The 27450-nt window shown below is 38.1% G+C and overlaps 1 protein-coding gene across 7 annotated transcripts in view; it reads right to left on the reverse strand.

The window, feature by feature from the left end:
• The window catches only part of FARS2 (phenylalanyl-tRNA synthetase 2, mitochondrial), a 466868-nt gene that overhangs the window by 325574 nt on the left and 113844 nt on the right, over window positions 1–27450 (reverse strand). For all 7 annotated transcript variants that reach the window (XM_046639986.1, XM_046639984.1, XM_046639985.1 and 4 more), the window contains one exon: window positions 15251–15410. In XM_046639986.1, the coding sequence (XP_046495942.1) occupies window positions 15251–15410 (160 nt within the window). The remainder of the gene's footprint in view (window positions 1–15250; window positions 15411–27450) is intronic.

Here is a 27450-nt window from a genome sequence, read left to right on the forward strand (position 1 = left end):
CTGGAGGCCTCTCCACCTGAATACATACAGCACCTCATCATTTCTTTTCTTATTCCTACACAGTGTTCCACCAAGTGGCTATGCCACATTTATATTACAAGTCCCTTACTGATACATACTTAGTCTATACCAATACTTTGCTATGAAAAATTACACTGCAACAAACTGCCCTGTTGGGTCAAAGAGTAATGCTTTTCTCATTTTAGTAAGTATTGCCAAATTGTCCTCCAAAGGAGTTGGACAGTTTTGCACTCCCATCAGCTCAATACTTTTCAAGGGGGCCAAGGCCACACAACTAACTAGTGAGTCAAACTAGAGCTCAGACCCTGAATGAAGACTCAAGGCTCTGCTAATAAAAGATCACCCTGCTTGACCTCCACACACAGCTCCCACGTAGCTAATGCAACAGCTGGGCACCATGGGCAAGATCCCAGGTCCTGCTGCCTTCCTCACCCTTGCTCTGTCTTTTTGCATCTCTTCTCTCTCCCCCAGCAAAGGAAAAGAGTGAGTAACTGCATGGCTGGCAGTAATGGGGAAGAGGAGGCACATGTACGGCCTGAAGCATCCACGTGGGAATATGAACGCTGACTCCACTTCCAAGCCCATCTTATAAGTACCACAAAGTCATTCACAACTAACAATTCATTCCCCATATAGGGCCTTACAAATCAGGCAATGTCACCACTGTGACTCTTGAGTGCACCATATGTATTCTATGTGTCCACACAGCCACACACCCTCGAGTCCAGTACTGCAGACTGCTAAGTGGAATAAAATCATTCCAACTACAAAGGTAATGCTAAATACCGCCTTTTCCCTCTCAAAGAGGGAAAAAGGGTAATAAAATCCTCTGGTGCAGGACCTCCATAGCACACAGCAGAGGATGTTAGCACTATTTCAGCCACAAAGACCCCCTTGGCTAAGACATACACAAAGTAATAGGGGAAAAATAAAAGGTTAGCAATTTCTCTCACCATTGGGGCTGGTGTAACTGATCCCACAGCTATTAGTCTTCTGCTTGGTGGAAGGACCAGTGTGTTAAAGTGTTGTGTTGTTTCAGCCTGTTGCCCTGGGACTCCTATACACAGGAATGTTTGATCGGGGCTTGGATCTTAAGTATTATCACTTCTCCACCTCACAATGAGGTTGGAGATAGAGTACAGAACAATGTAATTGCCCCTCATTCTAACTCTGAGTTTGGGACCGGAAGCACGAGGATGAGTGATCACTCTCCGGCTGCATACGGAGCAGAGGGGACAGGCCGACAGCAGCTGGCCTGGGACTGAGCAGCCACAGCCCTCTGGTCCTCCATCTTCTTCCCGACCAGCTCACAAAGGATGACTGCACAGACAAGCCTGGTACACAGAAGGCTCACAATCCACACTCCACAGTCATTACAGAGGCTTAGGTGGGTTGGATATAATGTATGGGAAAAGCAATCACAGATCTAGGATCAAATCCCAGTTCTACCACTTTCAGCCACGTAACCTCAAGCAAGTTACTTAAGCTCTGACTGCCTCAATTTTATTTAAAATAAGAATAATACTTACCTCACAGAGTTTTGGTGACAATTCAGTAAGGAAAAGCATGTAAAGAATCTAGCCCAGTACCTGACACTTAATAAATACTCAATGGATGATTTTTGAATTGAATGTCACTGAAAATCAGACCATAATCTAAAATCTCTCTCTCACCTTTTAATAAAAATATGAAGAAACATTTCTAAATTGCATTCCTAAGGTAACCACATTTGCTGTTAATTTATTATGGCACAGTGCTGAATACTTTACATGCTTGCTTTAATCCTTACACCGATGTAAGGCTGGTACAAACACTGCACAATAATCACCATTGTTCCCTTATTAGAGGGAAGGAAGTGTGGCTGAAACAGTTTACATTTCTAATCTAAGTTTACATAGCTATGAAATGCCAAGATCAGAATTCAAATCCAGTGTGTCAGACAACAAAGCCCTATGCTGCCCTCCACTGGAGCAGACAATGAAAAACTACACTAATTCAACTTCCCATGCCAAGCACCCTTTCAAGTCCAAGATGACACTGTCAGTCTCCGTGTTCTTCTAACACACAACAACAATGGGTATGATAAAAAAGAGAAAACCAAAAAGGCATAGTCTAGTTCAAGGCTAAGATCAATATCTCCATAGACCAGAAACAGAACAGAAACGCAAAACAGTGAAACACAATACAGCACAGTGTTGCTGTGCTCAGGGTCCACCACCAGGAAGAGGAGCTTGCCTTCTGCAAGATAACATACTGCTGGCTCTGGATCTGAGAGAAGCCAAAAGGTGGAAGTCATATGTTGGGATGGAATAAGCTCCATGCTGGTAAATGAAAGATGACAAAAATTGTCATCAAATACAGCCTTGGGCTGTAGCTCTGAAGAGCTGTAGGCTTAGAGATCCAAGACCCGAGCACTGGATCTGCCATATCGCCTAAATCAGTGCTGGTTAGAACATCTCACAGATCCCTATAAAACCTCATTTTGGATCTCAAGCCTAGAGAGTTAGGTGGAACCAACTGCAAAACCACTTAGGGGAGAAATAAGCAAAACCACAGGAGGAAAAAAAGAAGGAAAACAAAAACAAAAGTAAAAATCTTCCACTGAATAGACCCTGCAAACAAAAATTCTAAAATACACGAATAAATCTAATGCTAAGTAAGATAGCCCACAAAACCAACAACTGAACATTAATTCACTCCAGAGGAAACTAATTTTATAAAGCAACCTGAGATTTTAAAATAAGTATGTTTCAGACATCCTAAGAGATACATGAAAGCACAACTCACTGATTTGTTCTAAAAAATCATAAGGCAGGCAATCCTTTCATAAACCAGATCCAAACAATGCATCTTTAGAATTTTATCCATCTCCCAATGAAATTCTGCTTTGAGAAGGAAACACAAGCCCCTAGTTTCAAAGAATTCCTGTCACAAACATTAAGCATCTTCAGAAAAGAAGCCAAAGAAAGTGATGACAGAGGTATAAGAAATATAAGAAAAGAAAGAAGTTAGAAGAGGAGAGTGAGATGTAATGGAAAAGGGGGAGGAAAAAAGTATCTAAAAGAAGGAGTGGTCAAAAGTGTCAAATGAAAAAGAGAGACTTCCATGTCTGAACAAGATGGAATAACAAACCAGTTTTACCCTTCCACATGAAAAAACAAAGACAAAACAGATAAAATATATGAAACAATGTGACACAAGACACTGGACATCAGGTAACCAAGGACAATGATTCCTGAGAAATGAGCCCCGATATTGCCCAAGGTGGGAAGGAGAACACAGGAAGAGGCAGAAGTCTTCCCAAGTTGAGGAAACAGAGCTAGGAGTCTTACAACTCAGAGTGGCTAGAGTTCACAGGACAGACTGAAGGAGAGAAGAGAGCTGCATAAAGAAGAGAACTCTGATGATGTGCAGAAGATATCCTTTTAGAATTCAATTACATAGAGTCAGTGCACGTATGTTGAAGAAACTACCTGAGGCCAGGGAACAAACCACACAAAAGAAATAGGAAACAATGCTGGGCACTCACAAGGACAAAGAATAGTGCCAGTTCCCAACAGCCAAGTGGAAAACCTCACAGTTTATGGACTATCAGTTATAGCACTAAGAAGGTTCTCATATTGGTTTTGAGAAAAACTAACACCAGACTAAAACACTACGCTGGCCCTGTCTAATAAGGTTTAAAAAAATAACCAAAAGGATGAAAATGTTTCTAAGTAATCCCACAATAAAGCACATAGATATTATTAGGAATACAAAAATATCCAATGAATTACAAGGTAAAATTAAGAATGTCTGGTGTCCTACAGAAAATTATCAGGCATGCAAAGAGGAAAAAAAAAAAACAAGGCAGAGAAAAATAAATAGCAATTCACCAAGAAATGACACACAGATGATAGAAATAGTAGAGACAGACATTAAAATACATATAACGGTATTCAGTATATTTAAAAAGCTAAAGGAAAGATTAAAACTGCTAAGTAGAGATATAAAAGATATAAAAAAAGAACCTAATTGAAACAAATGAGTGAAATGAAAAAAGAAAAAAAAAAACCAGGATGGAATTAACAGCATATTAAACACTGCAGAAAAATGATTGGTGAACGTGAAGATATAGCAATGGAAACTATCCCAAATGAAACACAAGAGAAAACAAAACACTGAGAGAAAGTGAACAGAACACAAATGAACTGTGGAAAAGTTTCAAGTGACCAAATATACATGTAATTGGAGTCTCCAAAAAGGAGAGGAACAGAGAAAATATCGGAAGAAATGTACGAAAAATTTTCAAATTTGATGAAAATATAAACCCATGGACCCCAAAAGCTCAACCAACCTCAGACACAAGAAATCTGAAGGAAATCTACACAAATCATAATCAAATTGCTTAAAACCAAAGACAAAGAAAAAATTCCAAAAACCATCAAAGAGAAATGACACTTTATGTAGCAAAGAACAAAGGTAAACGAAAGGCTGATAGCAGATCTCTGACAGGAAACAATCTAAGTGAGAAGAGAGAGGAACACTATCTTTGAAGAACGGAAAAGAAAAAAAATCAATCTAGAAGTCCTTATCCAGCAAAAATATCTCAAAAATAAAGGGAAGATAAAGGCTTTTTTATACCAAAGATATACCAAAGGTGAAAGAATTCACTGCTAGTAGATTTGTATTACAACAAATGTTAACAAAGTTCTTCAAGCAGAAGGAAAATGATATCAATGAGAAACCTAGAAAAAGAGCACAGGACATGACAGCTACATGGGTAAATATAAAGACTTTTTTTCTTATTTAAATCTCTTTAAAAGCTAATCAACTGTTTAAAATAAAAATAACTACAACGTATTTAGGAGTTGATAACATATATAGCAGTAAAAAAACGAAGGCAACACAAAGGCCAGAAAGGGAAAAATGAAAGTACACTGTTGTGAGGGTCTTATACTATGAGTGGTATATCACCTGAATATAGACTATGACAACTTAAAGATGTATACTATAAACCATAAAGCCATCACTACAATAACACCAAAAAAGTTATAGCTAATAACCCAAACAAAGGAGATAAAAATGAAATAGCAAAAGTCCACAATTAGGGGGCTGGACTCATGGCCTAGCAGTTAAGTTTGGAGCACTCTGCTTCAGCAGCCTAGGTTTGGTTCCCAGGCACAGACCTATACCACTCATTAGCAGCCATGCTGTGCAGCACCCCACATGCAAAACAGACTAAGATTAGCAATGGATGTTAGTTCAGGGTGAATCTTCCTTAAGCGAAAAGAGGAAGATTGGCAACAGACATTGGCTCTGGGCAAATCTTCCCCAGCAAAAAACAAAAACAAAAAACCCCACAATTAATCCAATGAAAGCAAAGTTAAGAAAAAAGAGAGACAGAACACCAAATAAATGCAAATGAGACCAACAGAAAAGAATAGCAAAATAATAATTTAAACCAAACCACATCAATAATCATATAAGTGCAAATAATTCAATTAAAACAACTTGGAAAATGATGAAAAAAGTTGGAAGACTTTAACTGATTTCAAGATTTATTATGAAGTTACTGTAATGAAGACAGTGCAGTATTGCATCAAGATAGACAAACAATAGGTGAACGGAACAGAATAGAGTCCAGAAACGGACCCAAACATATATGGTCAGTTGATTTTAGATAAAGTACAAAGGCAATTGAGTGGAGAAAGGACGGTCACTTCAACAAAGAGTGCTGAAATGACTGGATATCTCTATGCAAACAACCTTCAATCCATACTTCATACTATATATGCAATTTTTCAAAATAATCACAAACCTAAATATAAAACTGAAAACTATAAAACTTCTAGAAGAAAACAGAGTAGACAAATCTTTATGACCTTGGATTGGGAAAGATTTCTTAGAAACCACATTAAAAACATAATCCCTAAAATGAAAAATTGGTTAATTTGATTTCATCAAAATTAAGAACTCTGCCCTTTCAGGCACACTGATAAGAGAATGAAAAGACAACGCACAATCTGGGAAAAAATATTTGCAAATCGTATATCTGATAAAAGACTTGTAGACAAAATACATAAAGAAGCTTTAAAAATCAATAACAAAAAAGACAATTTTTTAAATAGGCAAAAGATTTGGGCACTTCACCAAAGAATAGGTATATGGAAGGCAAATAAGCACATGATGCTCAGCATCATTAGTCATAAAGGAAATGCAATTAAAATCACAATCAGATACCACTACACAACTATTAGAATGGCTAAAATTAAAACGACTGACCATATCCAGTATTGGTAAAGACGGGGAGCAATTTCTACTCTCACACACTGCTAGTAAGAATGCAAAATGGTTCAATCTCAAAATAATTATGCTGACTGAAAAAAGCCAGGCAAAAGAAGAATGTATACTGTAGGATTCCATTTACATAAATCTAGAAAATGCAAACGAAGCTGGTGACAGAAAGTAGATCACTGGTTACCTAGGCATGGTGTGGTAGGGACAGTAGGCAGAAAAGGGGGTAGGGAGAGATGAGAAAGGGACACAAAGAAACTTTTTAGGGTAACGGATATGTTCGTTACCTTGATTATTGTGATGATTTCAGATGTGTAGAAATATGTCAAAACTTATCAAATTGTACAGTTTAAAATGTTTAGTATATTGGAAGCCAATTATAATTCAATAAAGTTAGTTTTAAAAATTAAGCAAAAGGGTCAGCATATAAGCACTTATTTCAATCTGTTGGATTTTACAATTTGGAGGTTAATTGTGATCTCATCAGAAACAGTTACAATCAACACAGCTGGGGTTGAGCAGCAATAGGAAAGTACATGTCAGAAAGCCTGGCTGAAAAGCAAGTTTCCAGAGAAGGATGGAAGGTTAACTGATGGCAGTGGTTTGTTTTATCTTGGGATGATATAGTTTGGAATGTATTTTAAGCTGATCATTGAGGAAACAAGGTTCTGGAGAAAATGATGGAATAGAATCAAGAAGAATGGGATCAAGAGGCCAAGTAAGCACAAAATTCAAACCCAGTCATCTACATTTTCTTAATGAAATAGATAAGCTTATCCTCTCACAGGGACCAACAAAGGTGGGTGTGGTAATATTCTAGAGTAACAGAAAGGGATTTGTACAGTGAGCTGACCAAAGATAAGAAAAAAATTCCTACCAACCTTGACCCGGTGAAGGTGGCAGATCATAAGTACAAAATCTGAGCAGTCACAGAAAAGCAGAAAGAATAGATCTGAGCATCAGTTCAAGCTTAGGTCTTTGACAAGCAAGTAGGGTAAGTCAAGGGTTCAAAGGACTAAAAGTGGTTGATAACAGACTTTAGATAACTAACCTTGTGTTGATTATCTATCCCTTGACAGGGCTAGGGCTGGAGGAGAGGCCAGAAAAGAAGTGACAGGAATGAATCAAGAAATTGAGCTATGAACCTAAGGAGCAGAGAAGGCATTTTCCCTCTCCACAGATGTTAATGTTTTCCCTGTTGCCTGATCTCAACCACCTAAAAGGCATTAGAAACAGTATGCAATGGGTGCAGTTCCTGGCACATTAATTGGCTTGGTTACAGTATCTCTAAAATTTTAAGTACTTTTTGCACAGTATCTCACGGCCCAATAATTTTATTTCATTTAACATAAAACCCCAAACAATTTCAAGTTCTCATTTCTCTGGAGTAGGGATCCCATCTGCTATCCCCTGTCCAACTGCCATAGAATCAGGAACTGTTTCAGTCTCCCTATAAGTATTCCAGTTCCTTTCAGTCATTGCTATCTCAAGCTTTCTCCCAAGAGGTTTCCTTGTAATAACTCCTTAGGCCACAAAGGTCAACTCTAGTAAATAGTTTTTCCATTCACCAAACATCTAAAGAAAAGTGTGGTCCTAGGTCTCTCTCCACCTGATTCCTAAGGTGGTGTCCTACTTTGGCTGAGCAGCTCCACTGGGCACAGTGCAAGGCACTCCATACCCCCATTTCACAGCTAGTGATCCAAAGGCTCAGAGAGGTTGAGCGCGTCAGGCAGTTTTTATATGAAAGTGCAGCCTGCTTGGACGACATCCAAGCCACAGTGAGCAGAGGCAACTCAACACTGCCTGAATGCAACAACTGCTTGCTGCTTCACTCCCTAGGAGCACTCTGAGAAAGACAGCCCTCTCCAAACCAGACAACACCAGACAGCCCAAAAGAGCTGATTTAAAAATTATTAAAGTGACATGTTCAAAATGTTTTAATTGATTCAGTTTTAGAAACAATGGAGAACTAACAACTATAAACCTAATTATTATTCTCAACCACTTTCACTTCATTTATATTAACAGGGATTCATGAATAGGGAAAAATAGGAAAAGATATGGAAGACACGGGATCCTCATTCCCATTACCAAGTGACCTCACTCTTGACAAGAACAACATTCGCAATACAGAGCTCTAGAATGTTTTGGTTGCATGGGACCATATACAGGTCCCTGTGGAGGTTGGGCTGACAGGCAGGTTACTTTGGGGGAATCATCACCTATGGAAGGAAGAGGGTGGCAGCAGGTTGGGGCAGAGAGAGAAGTCAATGAACTGCAATCAGGCCCAACAAAGCCTTAACTTTGCCCAAGATCTGGAGCTTATAGAGCCCATCAGAATTGCCTGGAGGTAGGGTAGTGGGGTAGTGGGGTAGTGAGGTGGTGGGCCAAAATGCTGGGCCTTTATATTCCTGCCACAATCAGTCTTCAGATGTCAGCAGCCCTGGGAAGGACATGTCCTTAGGCAAAGAGGTGTCCCAAAGCTGAGGCAATCCCTGAAGGAGCTGACAGCTGGAGGCCATCTGCACTCCCATCAGCCAGGGCCCATCCTTGGAGGGCTTTGTGAGGTGCATCTCCATGACCATCACAGCGTTTTTCACTTTTAAACAAAAGGGAAGAGACATGACTTGCTCACAGTGACATATCTAGTCAACAGCAGAGGATCACAATCCATTTCTCCTTCACAGACTAATTCATCTAAACCGTGCTATGAGAACAATGCTCCATAAAGGCAAATTCTAATAGGTTTAGCAAAGAGACTATGCCACAGAAGGACTGTACACCATGAGGGACAGAAAGTGAAACTAAAATACTAGGAATCCTAAACTTCCATATCGCTCTGAAAGAAATAAACTGCCAAATATGGTTCAAACTACAGGGGAAACAACTTAGAAATGTCAAAAATGGCAGTGAATTCCAGAAGCATAAAAATAGTCTAAAGGGGTGGCTGGCCCGGTGGCGCAGCAGTTAAGTTCGCACGTTCCACTTCAGCGGCCGGGGGTTCACTGGTTCGGATCCCAGGTGGGGACATGGCATTGCTTGGCAAGCCATGCTTTTGCAGGTGTCCCACATATAAAGTGGAGGAAGATGGGCACAGATGTTAGCTCAGGGCCAGTCTTCCTCAACAAAAAGAGGAGGATTGGCAGCAGATGTTAGCTCAGGGCTAATCTTCCTCAAAAAAAAAAAATAGTCTAAAGAGTTATTTTATTTCTAATTCTAAACTGATAACCTCTCTTATAAAAAAGCCTTCGGGTGCTGGTGCAATTGAAATGTTAGTAGAAAATAATAAACTGCTTTGGAGAGGGAAAAATACCTGACACTAAAGCAGCTGTAATAACAACAAATTGCCACAAGGAAATAATGTGCTCCAATTTTTAATTTTGCTTTTCAAGAACAAAGGAATACAACACTAATAATAAAAAAAAAAAGTGAAAAGCTTAGATCATAAAAACAAATATAAAAAGAGTTGAATAATCCTGAGGCCCACCAAGGCATTTCCTATTCACTAACTAATTAAAGAAAGATCGAATTTGAAGTTTTTAAACGATCTTTGGTATCCAAAATGTAACTGAATATGATGTAGCAAGTAGGGCTTTCCCCCTGAGCTAGCTGTAGGGAGTCAGAGTAAGAGGAGAGTCAGAAGGCAATACTTAGGGAAGGGCCCAATTTTTTTTAACATCATGGCTTTAGTAGGCCTCACAACCTCAGAAATATTATTAAAACGATTGCCTTCTATCCTTTCAAATGAGCTAACCTTTCACATGGGCTTGGAAGGCAGACTGCCTGGGCTAAAAGTGTGCCTCAAATAATTCCCAACTGTGTGACATTCACATGGTACAGTCCTGCACCCGCATAATGAGGTTTTTGTCAACGACAGAAGGCATATATGATGGTGGTCCCATAAGATTAATACCATATAGCCTAGGTGTATAGTATGCTGCACCATCCAGGTTTATCACTCTGTGATGTCTGTACAATGATGAAATCACCTAATGACACATTTCTCAGAACGTATCCCCATCATTAAGCGACGCATGACTATAATTCATTTCTCTGTGTCTAGGTTTCTTCATCTAAAAAATGGGATTATAATAATAACTACATCATAGATGCAGGTCAAAACAAAAAAATCCCTGTAAAAGTGCGTAGTGCAGCATTTAACACTATAATTATCATCACTGTTATTGTCACTGTCATCATCATTATTGCTATTAATCTAAATGACATCCAGATTGTTTGTACCTAGACAGGTTTACCAAGACATTTTTCAGAAACTAGCACCCCCCCCGCCCCTCCCCCCCAAATTAAATGACCCTCTGAAAGGCATGAAGAAAGAACATGGCACATCTCTTCCGAGTGTGGCAGAAACAGCTGAGAGTCTGGAGGGAGCTGTGAACATTCAGTGTGAACACTAGAGAGCACACAGCACCTGTTTTCTATAATATTCTCACCCTTGTAGTTGATAAAATGGGCCTGGGTTTGGGTCGCCTTTCCGCCCTGCTTAGCACCTCCCCTAAGAAGCACCTTAGCAGATATTACAAATATCCAAACACATCCAGGGACAAGCTCACACACCCTTCTGGTGATGGCTCCCTTAGCCATACACATGGACAGCAAAGCCGCACTGGGGCTAGGCAAAGATGCGGTTAATATGTCTTTAAGGATTTTTGGGGTGTTTGGCTACTGTGTAAATGGGGTTAAAAAAGATATCATCACTGGAATTAAAGAAAAAATGAAAGGCCTTCTTCTCAGATAGACTTGAGTGCACAAGAACAACATTTATTCTCCAAGCAGGTAGATTTTTTATTTTAATGTGATTCCACAATTCTGCTGACTCAGTCTTATAAACAAAAAGTAAATCTGAAGATTTATAAAATAGCAACTCGGATCTGTAATGAAATCTGAAACTTAAAAGTCTAGGCCAATAGTACTTTTAAAATAAAGTAGACGTTTGCCTGAAAGAGAGAAGCTACAATTTTATTGCTGTTTCCAAGGTTAAGATGATCAATTCTTGGCCAAAAGCATGTCCACCATGTGAAGACAGGCATCACAGTCAGAAAAATCACACACTGCAGAAATGGTTTTATATCAGGAAAGCTGCTCGCTGGAAACCTTCAAATTAATGCACAGTTTTTAAAGCTATTTACATACAAATATTAAAAATAAAACAAAGGAAAGTCCACAACTGTATTCAGAGAAATGTGTATCCTCAAGGCCCCTGGGAAGGTTCTTATAATCCATACAGGGTCTAGTACAGTGTTTACCTTTTTAAATATTTGCTGGTGCTCAGAGGATATTAAGGCCACCATCAGCACCAATTTGACTGTTATGCCATAGTTGGGTATAAAGCTACATCTTATTTCATTAGAGAAAATAAAGACAAATCAACCATAACTGTTGCTCTTTGATTGTGTTCCTATTTCTACATATGCTCCGTTTTTACTGCCCTGTCTTAATTTTCCTTCTCTTCCCTCTTCCTTTATTTTTTTCATATTTACACATTTATTTAATATTTTCTTCTTACAAGGCATCTTTCACATGTTATCTCACTTTACTCTCATAAGAAACAAGTTATTATTGCTCAACTTTTAAAAGTTAGAAAGCTGAGTTAAAGCCTAAATGACCTGTTCAGGATTCCAGAATGTGTGGATGAAAGAGAACTTAAGTTTAATTTTCTGATTCTACACTACCATTTCTCAGCGGTCATGAGACTTTCCTGTTAACCACTTTTCTCTTTTTCCCCTCTTCCTTCCTTCATTCCTTACTGCTGTACACTTCATGCTAGTTCTCAATGACGAGTGTCAGCTCAGATGTCTTCCAAGCAGGACCCTTTCCTGGAGCACAGGCAAACCGCAGAGGAGGCCTCTCCTGAGTACTCCCATCACATGTTATGTTTCCGTGTGAGAGGGTTAAGATTTGCGGCTCCCTGAAGACAGGAGTTACATCTAGCTTATTCAGTATTGTGATGCCGGCAACCTGGGGCTGGATTTCCCAGCAGCACATCTTGCTGAGAAAAGTGAAAATCCGCCCCCAAAGAGAGTTTAGAAAAGCACGGAGAGGAGACACCACTTCTGAGACTCAGCACGTGTTCCAGGAAAGGTTCCTGGAGGAGGACATCTGAGTTGACACCACAGGAAAAGTAAAATTATCCAGGTGAAGGGGCTGAGGGGACTAAACAAGAGGAGGAGGCTGGAAAGGAATGAAAAATAACAAAGTAGTAGGAGAAACACAAATACTAGTCATTACAGAAAGGAGCCTGCCTGCCTATTCAGAACCACTCAGTTATCTAACCAGGAGGCAGTTTCTAAACCTTGCAAACAGCAAATCATTTCATGAGAGAAATGTGTAGCAACATATAAACAAGGAGGGCTTTAAAAACAATTGACAATGGAAAACTTCAGACTACCGTCAATCTTTTTGTAAAGCTACTAGAGACAGAACGGTATCTCTGTAAAATACTAGAATCCCTTTACCTTAACCTGCCTAGAAAATGGTCTGAACAACACAATCCATCTCCCAGCATTCCAGCATTAAATAGATTATATTACTGCTAAAAATATCACAATTCCTTTCTTTTATCATGAAAGTAAAGAGAAGCTGACTATAATAAGATTTTCTTATCAGCAATCTCTATCTGGAACCTGTTTCACTAATACATTATATGATTTTAATATAAAACATTTCAAACTAAAAGAAATAGAAAATAGCAAACATCCATCCACCCACTATTCAATTTTACCAAATCATAACATTTTGTCACATTTAATTTCATATCCTTTTTTATTTTAATAAAACACTATGAACACACTTGAAGCCTGGTTTCTACCTCCCTCCCTAATACCATTCTCTATCTCCTAGAAAAAGATGCTAGCATGACATGGATGTACTCTTTTAAAAAATATATGTAGATAAAGAATACATAGGATTATTTAGCGGTTTCTTAAACAGTACATGAATTATGCTTTTGACAATACAGCAGTCAAGATATTCCAACAAACTTTGGAATATCTTACTAAAACAAGGCAGCAGAGGCTTAATAAATTACAATAAGAATCCTTTTAAACACATATGTGACTTTACACACAAATAGGGGAAATCTGGAGGTATGAAAACATAGAGGGGAATCAAGAGTAGTAAGTGACTACTCAAGTTCCAGCTGGTGGAATGGTAACTGAGACTCCTACATAAGCCCTGGACTTTGGACTACATCTTATTTTTCTATATCTTTGTCAATACTTACAAATGTCAGGTTTTTAATTTTTTTTTCAAGTGAAGAATAACAAAGGACAGCTCACGGTGGTTTTCACTTGCTTTCCTCCCATTACTAATAAGGGTGAGCACCTTCACATAAACTCATTAGTCATTCTAGCTACATCATTTGTCACCTTCATGTTCATCCATCTCTCTCTGAGGTTAATTTTTTCCTTGCTTTTTAGAGGAGTTCTTTATATATGCTGAATGCTTATGTGACATACCACTACACTTCTATTAGAATGGCTAAAATTAAAATGACTGACCCTACCAAGTGTTGTTGAAGACCTAGAAACAACTGGAATTTCCATATACTACTAGAAAGAATGTAAAATAGTAAAACCACTTCAGAAAACAGTTTAGTGGTTTCTTAGAAAGTTAAAATACTCCTACCATATGATCTAGCCATTCCATAACTTTGTATTTACCAAAGAGAAATGAAATCATATGTTCATACAAAGACTTGTGCATGAATGTGTATACAAGCTTTACCTGTAATAGCAGAAACCTGGAAACAACTCAAATGTCTCTCAATAGGTGAATGGATAAACAAACTATGAAATGGAATACTGCTCAGCAATAAAAAGAAATGAACTATTGATATACACTACGACATGGATGGATCTCAAAATAATTACGATAAGTGAACGAAGACAGATCAAAAAAAAGAAGAGTATACATTATAGGATTCCATTTATATAAATCTAGAAGGTGCAAACTAATCAATAGTGACAGAATGTAGATCACTGGTTGCCTGGGGTGAAGAGCTGTACGGAAGGGTAAGAAGGAGAGATTACCAATGGACAGGAGGAAGCTTTTGGGGTAATGGACACGTTCATTATCTTGATTCTGCTGGTGGTTTCACAGGTGTATACAAATGTCAAACTTAAAAAATTGTGTAAATATGTTCAGTCTATTGTATGTCAACTTAGCAGATTGTACACTTTAAATATGTATAGTTTATTTTATGTCAATTATACCTCGATAAAGCTGTTCTTTAAAAAGTTCACAAGAATAATAGTACAAAAGAGAACCCTAACCATACTAGGCTTTTCTCTTCTAAACATTTTTTAAATGTAGGTCACAATTAGGGAAAATCTCTTAACCTACTCTTTACATCTTCCTAAAAACAAACAAAATATTATCTCAAGTAAGTTAGAAATTGTTGGAGGGGAAGGGGGACATTCCAGACAAAATATTTTCTTGGAGAAATAATGGAGGGTAAGTGACTAAAGTGAGAGTCCAGGTCCTAAAAACACTGTGCTTCCTCCAGGAAATTCATATTTTTGCTGTTGCTGGTAGTAATTAGTATGTCAATACGTAAAATTTTCCACCAGGCTCACTAACATGGTTAAGAATCTTGCCCCATTGATCAAGTCTGACCTAATGATAATATAGTAATACAACAGCACTAATGGGCTTGTATACTTTTTCTCCACTGATGGCACTGATCTTAAGCCATTATCATTCTTACGAAAGGTTGTAATCATTTCTCTTTCTCTAGCTAATTCCACTTTCATATCCTTCTGCTCCTCAAACAGAATGAACCAGGAAATTCGTAAGTTCTATCTCACTAATGACCTGACCCATTAAGCATCAACTTAGACCAAAAACGCAAGACACAAGTAACCTTAATGATTTCAGGAAGATGGTAATTGTCGAATATTTAAGCCCCCAAAGACAAAAGTATTTGAATACCTACCATCTCCAAAAAGATGTGTAACAAGCCTGGTAAGTGTTTGTTTAAGGTCAAACTCTACGAGCTTCATGGCCTCCATGGTATGTGTCTCTTGTTTATGGGCAGAGCGAGAACTTTGTTCAAAGAGCTGCAGGCTTTCTCCATCCTTTATGCCAGCAAACAACTGTAAACCAAGAGGAGTAATATAAATAAATAAAAACAGTATCCTAGCCAGTCTATATCAAAAAACATAATGTGGGAATAAAATCCATTAAATCATAGTCAATGAACATATGAAATTAACATTCATTTAGTGTCAACTTTGAACAAAGCACTATGCTACATGCAAAAGAGAATCTTTTCTAATCTTTGATAATCTCTCCATTTTACTTTTGCATTAATTTACAATCATTTCCTCACAAGAGACACTGTCCTCTATGCTGGTGGAAATAACGGTGAATCAGGCTTTCAGACTCTAAAATTATATTCCTGACCATCCCACTGTGTCCTTACAGCGTGACCTGAGATTAGGTAAGAAAGTATTGTCTAGGAATTAAATCCTGTAAAGTCCATGAAGGCGGGAAACATGCTGGACTTTGCTAATGCTCTATCTCCAAAGCCCAGGGCAGGGTCTGAAACATATTTCTCTCACTTACTATCCAGGTAAACTCTGGCAAGTGATATGGTAGGTAAGCCTCAGGTAATGATTTATAAAGTAGGAAGAATAATACTAACTTAAGAGACTTTGTAATAATTAAATAGAATAATGCATGAAAAGCACAGAGTACCTGGCACACTGCAATGGCTAAACAGACTGCCTTCATTAACACCACAATCATTATTATTAATCACAGCTATTATTAGTCAGAACCCGCTTTAACCACTAAAACAAAGTGTCCCTATCTTTAATAATAAAGCAGAGCTTTACACACTAGGAGATTGACTCAAGATGGAGCAGTGAGCAAATGAATCTATCATTCTTTGCACCTGAAGTTCCATGAAATACAAAATAAAAAATGCTGTTTTCTTTGTTTGTTTTGGTGAGGAAGATTTGCCCTGAGCTAACGTCTGTGCCAATCTTCCTCTATTTTATATGTGGGATGCCAGCACAGCACGGCTTGATGAGCAGTGTATAGGTCTGTACCCAGGATCCAAAGCCGCAAACCCCTGGCTGCCGGAGTGGGACACGCAAACTTAACCACTATACCACCAGGCCAGTCCCTAAAAGAATGTTTTAATAACAGAATGACTCAACTGCTGTTTCTAGTAGTGTTGGGCTGGGTAATTAGAGCCAAACCTCCTGATAAATCTACGAAAAAATACAAAAATTCTTAAAAGCACTGAAGAAGTAACATAATAGAGAGTAATTACTAAACAAAACTCCATAAGAGAGCACAGAGCCAAAAGAAACCCCAGCACAAAGCCAGAGAGAAATACTGAGAATACTTCCCTATTCAGTGTATCTACTGGAAAACTGAACATTGGTTGTGACAGCTTCCCAGGCAAGTGAGGCAAAAGTGGAAACCTGCAGCACCTGACCAAGTTGGGATGTCAGATAAACAGCCCTAAAGGACTTATTCTCATGACCAGGATGAACACAAAAGTAAACCTGTTCCTGTATAGACCTGAAGCCAGGTGTCACATTACCTGGGCAACAGAGATAACCTCAGGCAGTGAAAATGGACTAAGTCAATCCCAGATGGATAGTTCCTCTATGCATCTAGCAAAATCAAACAAAAATCTTTTCAGAAAAAGATTCTACTATCTTAGGACTCAAATTATTCCTATGAAAGCTGAAGACGATGCAGCTGCTAACGTCTACATCTTTCAATATTTCCTCTAAAAATACATTAGAACAAACAAAACTATTAAACACCATACCCTCAGCATGAGATAGAGAGTGCCTAAGCTTCAAAATAAATAATAATTGTGTGGGGAGGAATAAAAGAAGGAAAAGAGAAAATTTAGGGTTCAACAAGATAAAACAAACCTAAAAAATTAGAGGATTTACAAAGCCATTCCCCACCACCCACCAAAAAATTCCACTAAAGACACTGCACTTTGCTACACTAACAGAAAAGGGTACCAGAGAACTACAAAATCCTCTAAACAACCAAAAATCCACAAAAAACAGAAGAAAATTCTTTATAGAACTATAAAGAATTATTGCCAAAAAAAGAGAAAGAAAACCATTCAAAACAGTTCAACTGACGAAAATCTAACTCTCCTCCCAAAGAAAGAAAATCCAGAAACAGATGAAAAATGTAAGATAATGCTTGAAAACTAAATTAAATATGCTCAACCAAGCATTTGGGGATATAACCAATTGCTTGAGTAAGAAACTCAACCATTAGGGTTGGCCCCGTGGCCAAGTGGTTAAGTTCTCATGCTTCGCATCAGTGGCCCAGGGTTTCGCTGGTTCGGATCCTGAGAGTGGACATGGCACCCCTTGCCAAGCCATGCTGAGGTGGCATCCCACATGCTACAACTAGAAGGACCCACAACTAAAAATATACAACTATGTACAAGCGGACTTTGGGGAGAAAAAGGAAAAAAAATAAAATCTTTAAAAAAAAAGAAACTCAAACATTAAGAACAAAAATGGTTGAAAAACAGAAAGAAATAAAAAGAAAACTGATTGAACTCAGGAAAGAAATAGAAGAAAAAAATCATCTCAGAACTACAAGTCTAAAGTACAAAGTAGACAAAGGATAATGAACTCAATGAAGATTTAATAAGAGGCATTGAAGAAAAGCAGGAAAACAACCAAGAAAAGGACAATGAGATAAAGAATCAGAGAGAAAATGGTGGAAATGGAAGACAAGCAAAGAAGGAATAACGTTTATATAACTGGAGTCCCTGAAAGAGGGAAAACAAAACAGTGGAACAGAACTAACAGGGACCAGACATAACGGGTACCTGAGAAAAGGAACCTGGAAGAACCAAATGCAAGACATACTCTAGACAAACAGAAGACAGACAGACTTCAAAGACGAACAGAAAAGATTCTCAAGGCCTGTAGGCAAAAAGATCAAATGATAACTTAGCAGGGCAAAGCAATTAGACTAGCATCAGACTCTTCAAAAACAACAAAAGAAACAAGGCAACAACAGAGCCACACTTTCAAATAAGTCAATAAGAAAAAGTCTGGACCAAGAATTTTATATCCAGCAATGCTGGCCTTTGAGTATCAAGTCTACAGGAAAAGCTTTAAACATACAAGAACACAGAGAATTTTACATTAATGAGCTCTTTTTGAAGAAGTCACCAAAGTATGAGCTTTATTCAAGCAAGAGATAACTGGGAAAATTCTGATGGAAAAAAAATTGATGGATAACAAATTAACACAGAAAACTGTATAGTTGAGACTAAAACAGAGCTAGGGATTAAGTTGGAAGGTTAACATACAATTGTCCTATGTCATGACAAAGTAGAAATAAGGTAACAAAAAAGTGGAAGAAAAGAGAGTCAAAGTGGAAAGTGAATACACTCATTGGTTATTGCATACATAATAGGTAATAGTGAAAGGATATCTTTAAGACAAACTAGATAAGTTAAATAAGAAAAAGATGGAACAAGGGCATTTAGAGATGTATAAATATAAAAGTAACCATGAAAACAAAAATATAAACCTTGCTAAAGAACACAAAAATTTAACTCAAGAGCAAAGAAAACATATCTTGTAGAGAAATAAATATAATAAATATAACATAACTACAAAATATTATGATAGCGTTGAGACCAAAAGTATCAGTCGTATCACTAAGTGTGAATGAGACTAACTTAACTCTTAAAAGAGAACCAACAGAGACGAAAACATTAAATCAGGCCACAAAGCATGATCCACCTAACTATACGCTGCATACAAGAGACATACATAAAATAATGTTAAAAATAAAGGAATGGACAGCATATAACAGGCAAAGGGAAACAATAAAACAATAAAAAAATCAAGCAAAGTAATCATGAAATCAGAAAAAGGAGAACTGAGGCAAACAAACACTAAATATGACAAAGAAGATCTTGTATTAATTCTAAAAGTTTCAAATGACAATGAATGCATACTACTTATAATATCTACACATCAAATAAGACAGTAATCACCTTTATTTAGAAGAAGGCATAGGAGATGAAAAGACACACTTAGACACATTAATAATAATAGGAGACTTTAATACAGCATTCTTAGTATAAGACAAAGTACACAAAATTAATTAAGACAGAAGGCACAAACAACACAATAAGAGGAAATCTTACATATATATACACAATATGTATGTGTGTATATATACATACACACATGTAAATATAAATATGTGTATATATACATATATATATATTTTGCTCCCCTGATGATATAAACTACGCTTTCTTCTCAAGAAAATAAAATGCCCTTTTTTCTCAAGTTCTTTTTTCTCAGAGAATATTAACAAAAATTGATCAGGTATCAGATCACAATAAAAATATAAGTACATTCTATAAAGAAGAAACAATAAACTATACTTTGACTAAAATATTATAAAACTAAAAATCATTAAGAAAAACAGAAGAGAACACAAAGACCCTTCTACCTGTAAAATTGAAAAGAAGAAAGAGAAGGAAAAACTTTCTGGTAACATCACAAGAGAGAGATAATATTCCTAATATAAAAGGAACTTTGAAAAGTTGACAAAGGGCCAAAACTCAATAGAAAAATGGGAAAAATAAAGGAACAGACAATTCACAAAACAAGATACAAAAATGACCCTTAAACATATGAAAAGGTGTTCAAAAGAGAAATGCAAACTAAAACACTGACAGGAGCCGGCCCTGGTGGCCTAGAGGTTAACTTTGGTGCACTCTGCTTTGGCGGCCCAGGTTCGGTTCCCAGGCATGGACCTACACCTCTTGTCTGTCAGTGACCATGCTGTGGCAGCAGCTCACATGCAAAAAGAGGAAGATTGGCAGTGGATGTTAGCTCAGGGATAATCTTCCTCAAAAAAACAAGAAACAAAATCCAGAGAGGTGAAGATCCAGAAAGGCCAAAACCACTTAGCCAATTAGTCACCAAGTGGGGACTAAAACACTCATTTCATCCCTGATTCCAGGGACCTCTAAGTGGCTTCCTCTCACTTAGCTCTGTTTGAGAGACATCAACTGTTGATAAAATTAAATTAGATTTCCATTAACTGCACACAATAGGCTGTGTCATTTTGTTTTTCCACTAGGATTTCTTGTATTTCTCTGACATTTTCTTAAGTGCCCTTGCACAAACCCAAAAGACCCAGAACACAAATGCCCCCCTACTGCACTGCTTACAGAAGCCAGGGCAAGTAGTTCACAAGTGAGAAAAGAACAGGTGAAAGAAATTAATTCTAATCAGGTTTAAGAATAAAAGTGGATTGCAAAGCCAATTAAATTTAAAATTTAGAAAGTCAAAAGAATTTTTCAAAATGGCCCAGATATTAAATGCACATTTAAAAAGCAAATAAAAAAGCAAATAGTCAGAAGAGTAATACATATCTATGAAAAAACCTATGAAGTAGCCAAGTGTAAAAGGGGCCTGGATGAAAGCACTATTTCAAGGAGTTATTTAAGACTGGTGTGTGGTTCCCAAAGCAGTCATTTTTCTATTCAGCTATTTAAAAATATCCATTGGTCATTGGTTTAATCTATATAGTTGGCCTCATATATTAATGCCAACTACTTACCGACCCTGCCTCTCTCTGAGTTCCTGTGACAAATACCATGACCCTATAACAAACTCTGCTGCTGCTGCTGCTTGCATTATTATTAGCTAACGGTTACTGATCATTTACTATATTTGCTACCTTATTGGGAGCTTACCTTACTAAATGGTTTCATTTAATCCTCAAAATCCTTATTATTTCCCCATTTTTCATATAAGAAACCTGAGGCTTAGAGAAGTTAAGTAGATTGCCATTGTTACCCGGTTACGTGGTGCAGCCTGAATTCAAACCAAAATCTGACTCGTGACCTCATCTTCTAAACTTCACGGTTATTTCCATGACAGCTTATACATTATCATCTTTTGGCTTCAGTGTAAGAAAGATCTATAAAGTCAGATGGATGGGATTAAGAACTGGACATAAAACACGAACAGAGATGAGCAGCTGTGGTTTCACACAGTGATACTGCTTTAGGAATCTATACAAAATAGTGATTATCCTAATTAAATCATTATCATTGTACAAGGTCCCATAAAGCCCTCCAAAAATGATAATTAAGATTTGCCTTTCAAATGTATTAATATGTGCAACTGCATCAATGTGAACAGGTATTTGAGAACTGCTTTGAAACCAAAAGTGAGCTATAACGATGTTCTGCATCATTAACAGGGAGTCACTGTGTGCTAGAGGCCACATAGACTTCAAAGACAATGAGCGTTGGGAGGCTGATATCCCTGTGACATCTATTATGACACCAGCGCTTGATGCAGGTGATCTCAGCCCTTTCCTCCTTATCTAAAGGAAATAAGAGAACCAAAGGAAAACAGCAGCAGAAATGTGGAAAAGAAATGCTTTAAGTTGAGCAAATAAATAATCCTCACACAAGTGAGAAAGCAGAAGAAATACTGCTCAAACCCAAAAGTGGTTCAGAAGAAACCTGCTAGAAAAGCAAGACATGGGTCTGTGATATTGGTGTTTTTATAAAGCACTGAAAGATGACATATCATAGAAAATAATCAAAATAAAACCTTAACTCAAGTAGTCCCTGTGGTGGCTGGGGGCTCATAAAAGGCAAGGTCCTTCAAGGGTACCCAATAAGAATATTTTAAGCATGTGGGATGCACAAAAGTACATGTTCATTGCATTTTAACTTAACCTTTAATGCTGATGAAATAATTCCACCCTTCCTGCTTGAGGGGTCTGGGCCCAGGCAACAGCTTTGGGGGGCTAGCCTAATCTCACCATGAAAGAAAAAATTAGGCTCACTTTCTGAATAACCTAAACAAACTAAGGAAGTACCAGAACAAGAAAACCATAGTAGCAGTGTCGAGACAACATTTAGAAAGGCAAATTAGAAACAGATATAATGTTTTCAAGTTACAAAGCATTTCTGCATAATAACATTGAAATAAATACAATAAAGTCACTTCAACAGCATTTGAAATTTTAACCAGTTAGTAATCCAGTCATGCACTACTATCACCAATTTAGTCAATTCTAAGTTCCCAAGTCAATCTTTGCCTGAGGTAATAGAGCAAAATTCTACAGCCCCATAGGACAGACCATAGCAGCATTCTTGCTCTGCACAGTATCAAATGCAAGGAACATGAGTAGTGAAAAAATAACCCAAGATAAAGTTAATGAAAAAATACTGCTGGGTGATACAGCCAAACACAATAGTTTAAGTAGACAGGTTGAGTACAAGAAAGAAAATAGGAGATAACAATGAATTCAGGCTATGCAAATCAGTATCTAATAAAGAAGAGCAGGGAAGCGGAAGGAGCAGGGGAAGAAGAAAGAGGAGGAGGAGATGGAGGAGGAGGTGGAGCTTCAAAATCTCAACAACAGCATCCATATGACATTTTGGTTGACTGATGTGCTGTGTCTTAGAATGAAGCTACTCCTACAGTCATAAAACATTTCTGCAAGTTAATATTTTAAAAATTGTTTAATTTAGCTGTATGACTCTATTAGAAAGGATCTGACTCAAAAGATTATCAGCATAATTAGATGGAAAAAAACTAAAAATAATAGTCTCTGAGTAAAACTAAAGAGAATTTTTTGGCAGATGGGAGCAGAGGGAGCTTTGGGTTGGAACACTAACAGGGCTGGGAAGTAAAAACGCAAAGGTACCCACAGAATACAAGATAGTTGTCTGTAAGATAAAGCAGATTTCTTTTTGAAGAATTTTAAAACTTCTTGGTGCTGCAAAGTGGGTGCCAGAGAACTAAGTTCAACCTGGAGGAATGGCTCAGGACAACTCCCAAATGACAACAGAAAAAGGGACCTGGAGAGAACGGACAGGCTAATTTAAAATTTTTCAGAATTATTTCACTGGAGATTACATGATACAAATGCTCTCCTCCTTTTTACTACAAAAGTATCAAGAAATTCCCCATCGCTCATTAATGACTTTGTTATGACTGACTCTACAGGAAGTAAAAGAGGTTCCTAGTTGTGTGTTATGCTCAGCAGCAAGTGAAAAACAGAGACTGAGCTAGTGAACACAGACATAATGTTACCAGAAGAGAACTTTTTATTCCAAATTGTATAGCTTAAAAATTATAGGCCAGTATAAAATCAGTGCCATCTAGAGGCAAACAGGATAGGAAAGTGTGTTGTGTTATCACTGGTGATGGAGCACAATCTTTTCACCAAAAAAACCCGCTCTTTTCATTATTTATCCCTCATGAATCCATTTTTGAAAGATTTTTACCTAACAAACTGCATTTACTAGGTAATGTACTTCTTAAATGAAAGACACACATAACTGACCCAGAGTCATATTGACTTGACAAAATCCCAGTTGATACTTATTTTTCTCTGACACCTTTCTTCCCCCCTCAGTTATATGATTCTCAAAGAGATAAAAAGTAGGGTTTAAGATAAGACAATCACAAAGACACACTAAGGGAAGCTGTTTAAATTATTGGTTCAACTCAAATTTCTGAAGTATCAATAAACAATTGCTCCTCCCACTGCCAAAGATTACTGAAAAGGCCACAGCAAGAAGGTCTGGAAATAAAGAAATAAATATAAGTAGGGGCTGGTCTGGTGGCGCAGCAGTTAAGTTCACACACTCCACTTTGGCAGCCCAGGGTTCGCTGGTTTGGATCCCAGGTACGGACCTACGCACTGTTTATCAAGCCATGCTGTGGCAGGCGTCCCACATATAAAACGGGGGGAAGATGGGCACAGATGTTAGCTCAGGGCCAGTCTTCCTCAGCAAAAAGAGGAGGATTGGCAGCAGATGTTAGCTCAGGGCTAATCTTCCTCAAAAATAATGATAATAAAAATAAATAAATAAATATAAGTAATAATATATAAGAATTCATTCACTAATTGTGACAAATATACCATACTAATGTAAGATGTTGATAATGGGGGAACTAGTTGCGGGGTACACAGGAACTCTGTACTATCTTCACAACTTTCTGTAAACGTACAACTATTCCAAAATAAAACATTTATTAAAAAATTGAATGTAGGGACCATATAATCCTCTGATGAGGTCAGCAAGCTAAAGAGAGACTAAAGCCCAAAGAGCAGCATCTCAAACTCTTTCTGTGAAAGAGACAGACTCCGTGATTTTTAACCCACTTGGGAGCAATGGCAAAGGGCTCTGTGTAACAGGCGTGACCTCAGAGCAAGGACCATCATCTCAGGACCCTGAAGAGCAGCTGCTTCCTGCATTTCTTCCTGACTGCTTGGTTAACTTACAACTGCCTCATAAGCATGTGCTGAATCAAGAACCAGATCTTGGAGAAGTATTAGCTGTTCTCTCCAATTAATTTCAGAGATTATCCTAATCATGTTTCTCACTGCTTAAAATGTCTACCCCACTTTCACTAGGAAAAATAAAAACTGGCTTTGCCTTCTTCCTGAGAAAAGAGAAGTCATCAGAAAAGAACCCCGCAACTTCCAGCCTCCTAGTCCCCTTCATAAACGCATTTGCCTTCACAGTCATGCTTCAATCCCTCATGTCCACCTTAGTTTAAAAAAACACAGAGCATGCCTTTCTGCGCTCAGGTTCTAGGCATTGCTAACTCCTCTCCCAGAGACTTGGATACTCCTCATCTCCTCATTTTCTGTGTCCTCAAACTTCTTACTTAGAAATCATCCCACATCTCCTCTACCTTTCATTTCTCTTCTGACTCTGTCTCCTCAGTAAATGCGTTCAATTCTTCTCTATAAACAAACAGTCCACAAGATGAACAAATCTCCCTCTAATCCCCTCTCCTGCTATAATGACTCTCTCGCCTCTTCACAGGTAAGCTGGTCACACTCTTTCTTGGTTTTCTTCACAGCTTCCTTTTCCTTCCTTTCCTGTCACTAACTGTTGTATGCCACAGGCCTCATTTTTCAGCTTTGTACACTTCTTACTCTCCTCTAGATGAAGCAGCTAAACTCAAACCTGCAACTACATCTATACACTGATGGATCGTAAATCTCCATCTCCACCCTAGACTACTGTGCCAGGGCCCAGACACATATATGCATCTGCCAACTGGACACCCACATTTGCAAGTCCTCCACCTAAACATATCCCAAACTCAACTAGCTCTCCTCACCCCCACCCCAAAACACACTTCTCCTGTGATCCCTAACTTTGGGAATGGTAACGAGAAAGCAGCCTAAGAGTTCTTTTCAACAGCTCTTCCCTTTCCCTCATTCCCCTACATGCAGCCACCAAATCCAGTAAATTCCACCTGCTTAACATCTCTCAAGTCCATCCTTTCATATCTGTCATCCCTGCCATTTCCTTGGTTTGGCCTGCATTGCTTCTCTCTTAGATGATTACAAATAATCTTCTACCTAGTCCCTTCATCTCCAATCTTGTCCTGTACTGCTCCAGTCCACAGGCAACCCTGCACGATCATTTTTCTAAAATGCCAATCTGATTGCATCACTCTTAAGTTTAAAGATATTAAAGACTCCTCATTCTTTTTAAACTAAAGCTCAAATTCCAAAAAGTAACAAACAAGGCCCTTCACGAAGCAGTTTATACTTCTCTCTCTAACTTCATTTCCCATCACTTCCCCATGCTCCAGCCACTCCACAATGCTGTATGTTCCAGGGATTCATCAGACTCATTTATCTTAATGCCTTCAAATCTGCTACTCCCACTACCTGCAACACAGCGCCCCTTCTCTGCCTGGATAACTTCAAATTTCTCTTTAAGATTCTTTGGTAAGCCTTCTACTATCACTCCGAGGGATAAAGATTTCCTTCTTCTGTAGCATGGCCATAACTCCTTTACTCTGCTTATTGTGTTGTGTAGAGTTTCTAGTTTATCTGTCTCTCTCATTAGGCTGTAAACAAAAGGAACAGCACTTAGTATCTTCTTTTACAAACTCCTGTTTAGGACGAGGTTCCTAAGAACACATGGCATCCAAACGCAAAGGCAAACTATATCCAATTCAGCTCAACCAAAACTTCTCACTCAGCAGATCACCTCTGAGGCCCAGGGACAAGCCAGTCACCTGGAGAGTCACAGACAAAGCCTGGAACTCTACTGAATATAGCCTCATACATTTGGCAGGCCCACTGCTTATTAATTCTTGGTATACAGACAGAGAAATAAGAAAGAATCACTTCTAAAAGTAAGCACGTTTACATATCTTACCATAGGAACTCCCAAACCTTCATTTCCCCTGAATGCAGCAAGCAAATTCAATTATGTTATTCAAATCCAACTAAAGCATTTCAGCAAATATTAAGTATTCAAATCTCTTTGGAGGAAGGATTGGGATGTCTTAGTCAGATGAATAGACAGACATAATAATGGGATAGCAGACTTATCCAAGTGGAGTTCAGCTACCAATTTCCACATTTTTTAATTTCTTTAAACAACTGGACCCTAGGTGAGATCCTCTCCTGCTCATTATTTGGGAAGACCTGTGTTTGAAAGGGCCCAGTTAAATACAACTCTGTCCTAGGGTCTCTGTGGGAAGGCTGTTCCTGTTTTAGCTAATTGATATTGAATCAGTTTTGTCATTCCCTGGATTTTCTGTAACACACCACATGCCAATTAATCAAGTTACAGAGATTAGCACAAGGGAGGCAATGCATTAACACTCTGCATTGCAAAAAGCAGACTTTATTTTCTCCCTGCTGCTTGTCTCATTTCCTCTCCTTGCCATGAGATTTTGTGCCAGTGGAGTAATGGGAAGAAACTTGAAACAGTCAATGTTCTGTGGTGAAAGATGCTACAAAAATACGTTGGTGGTTGTAAAGCAACTTCTGCCAGGCAGCTGAACAAAATATTGGCTGTCAAGGGTACTATACAAGACAAGAAGCTCAAGTTTCAAATGGACAAGTTCCAATGGTTTCAGTCTAAGCTTTCTTAGGAAACCCCTTACACTAGATCTTCATTTGCAGACTCAAACAGGTCCCTGCTGGACCACAAGGTCTTTCCAAATCTCTCTTCAGTGAAGCCTCCATGAGAGAAAACTAACATATCATAAAGGCCATTTACTTCCTCGCTTAGTAACAAAAACACATGTTCTTAGGAAGCCAGGATCAGGAAAATCCTTAGGACAGCAAGTGAGTGCC

The sequence above is a fragment of the Equus quagga genome, chromosome 15 (assembly GCF_021613505.1).
Source record: "Equus quagga isolate Etosha38 chromosome 15, UCLA_HA_Equagga_1.0, whole genome shotgun sequence".
NCBI lineage: Eukaryota > Metazoa > Chordata > Mammalia > Perissodactyla > Equidae > Equus > Equus quagga.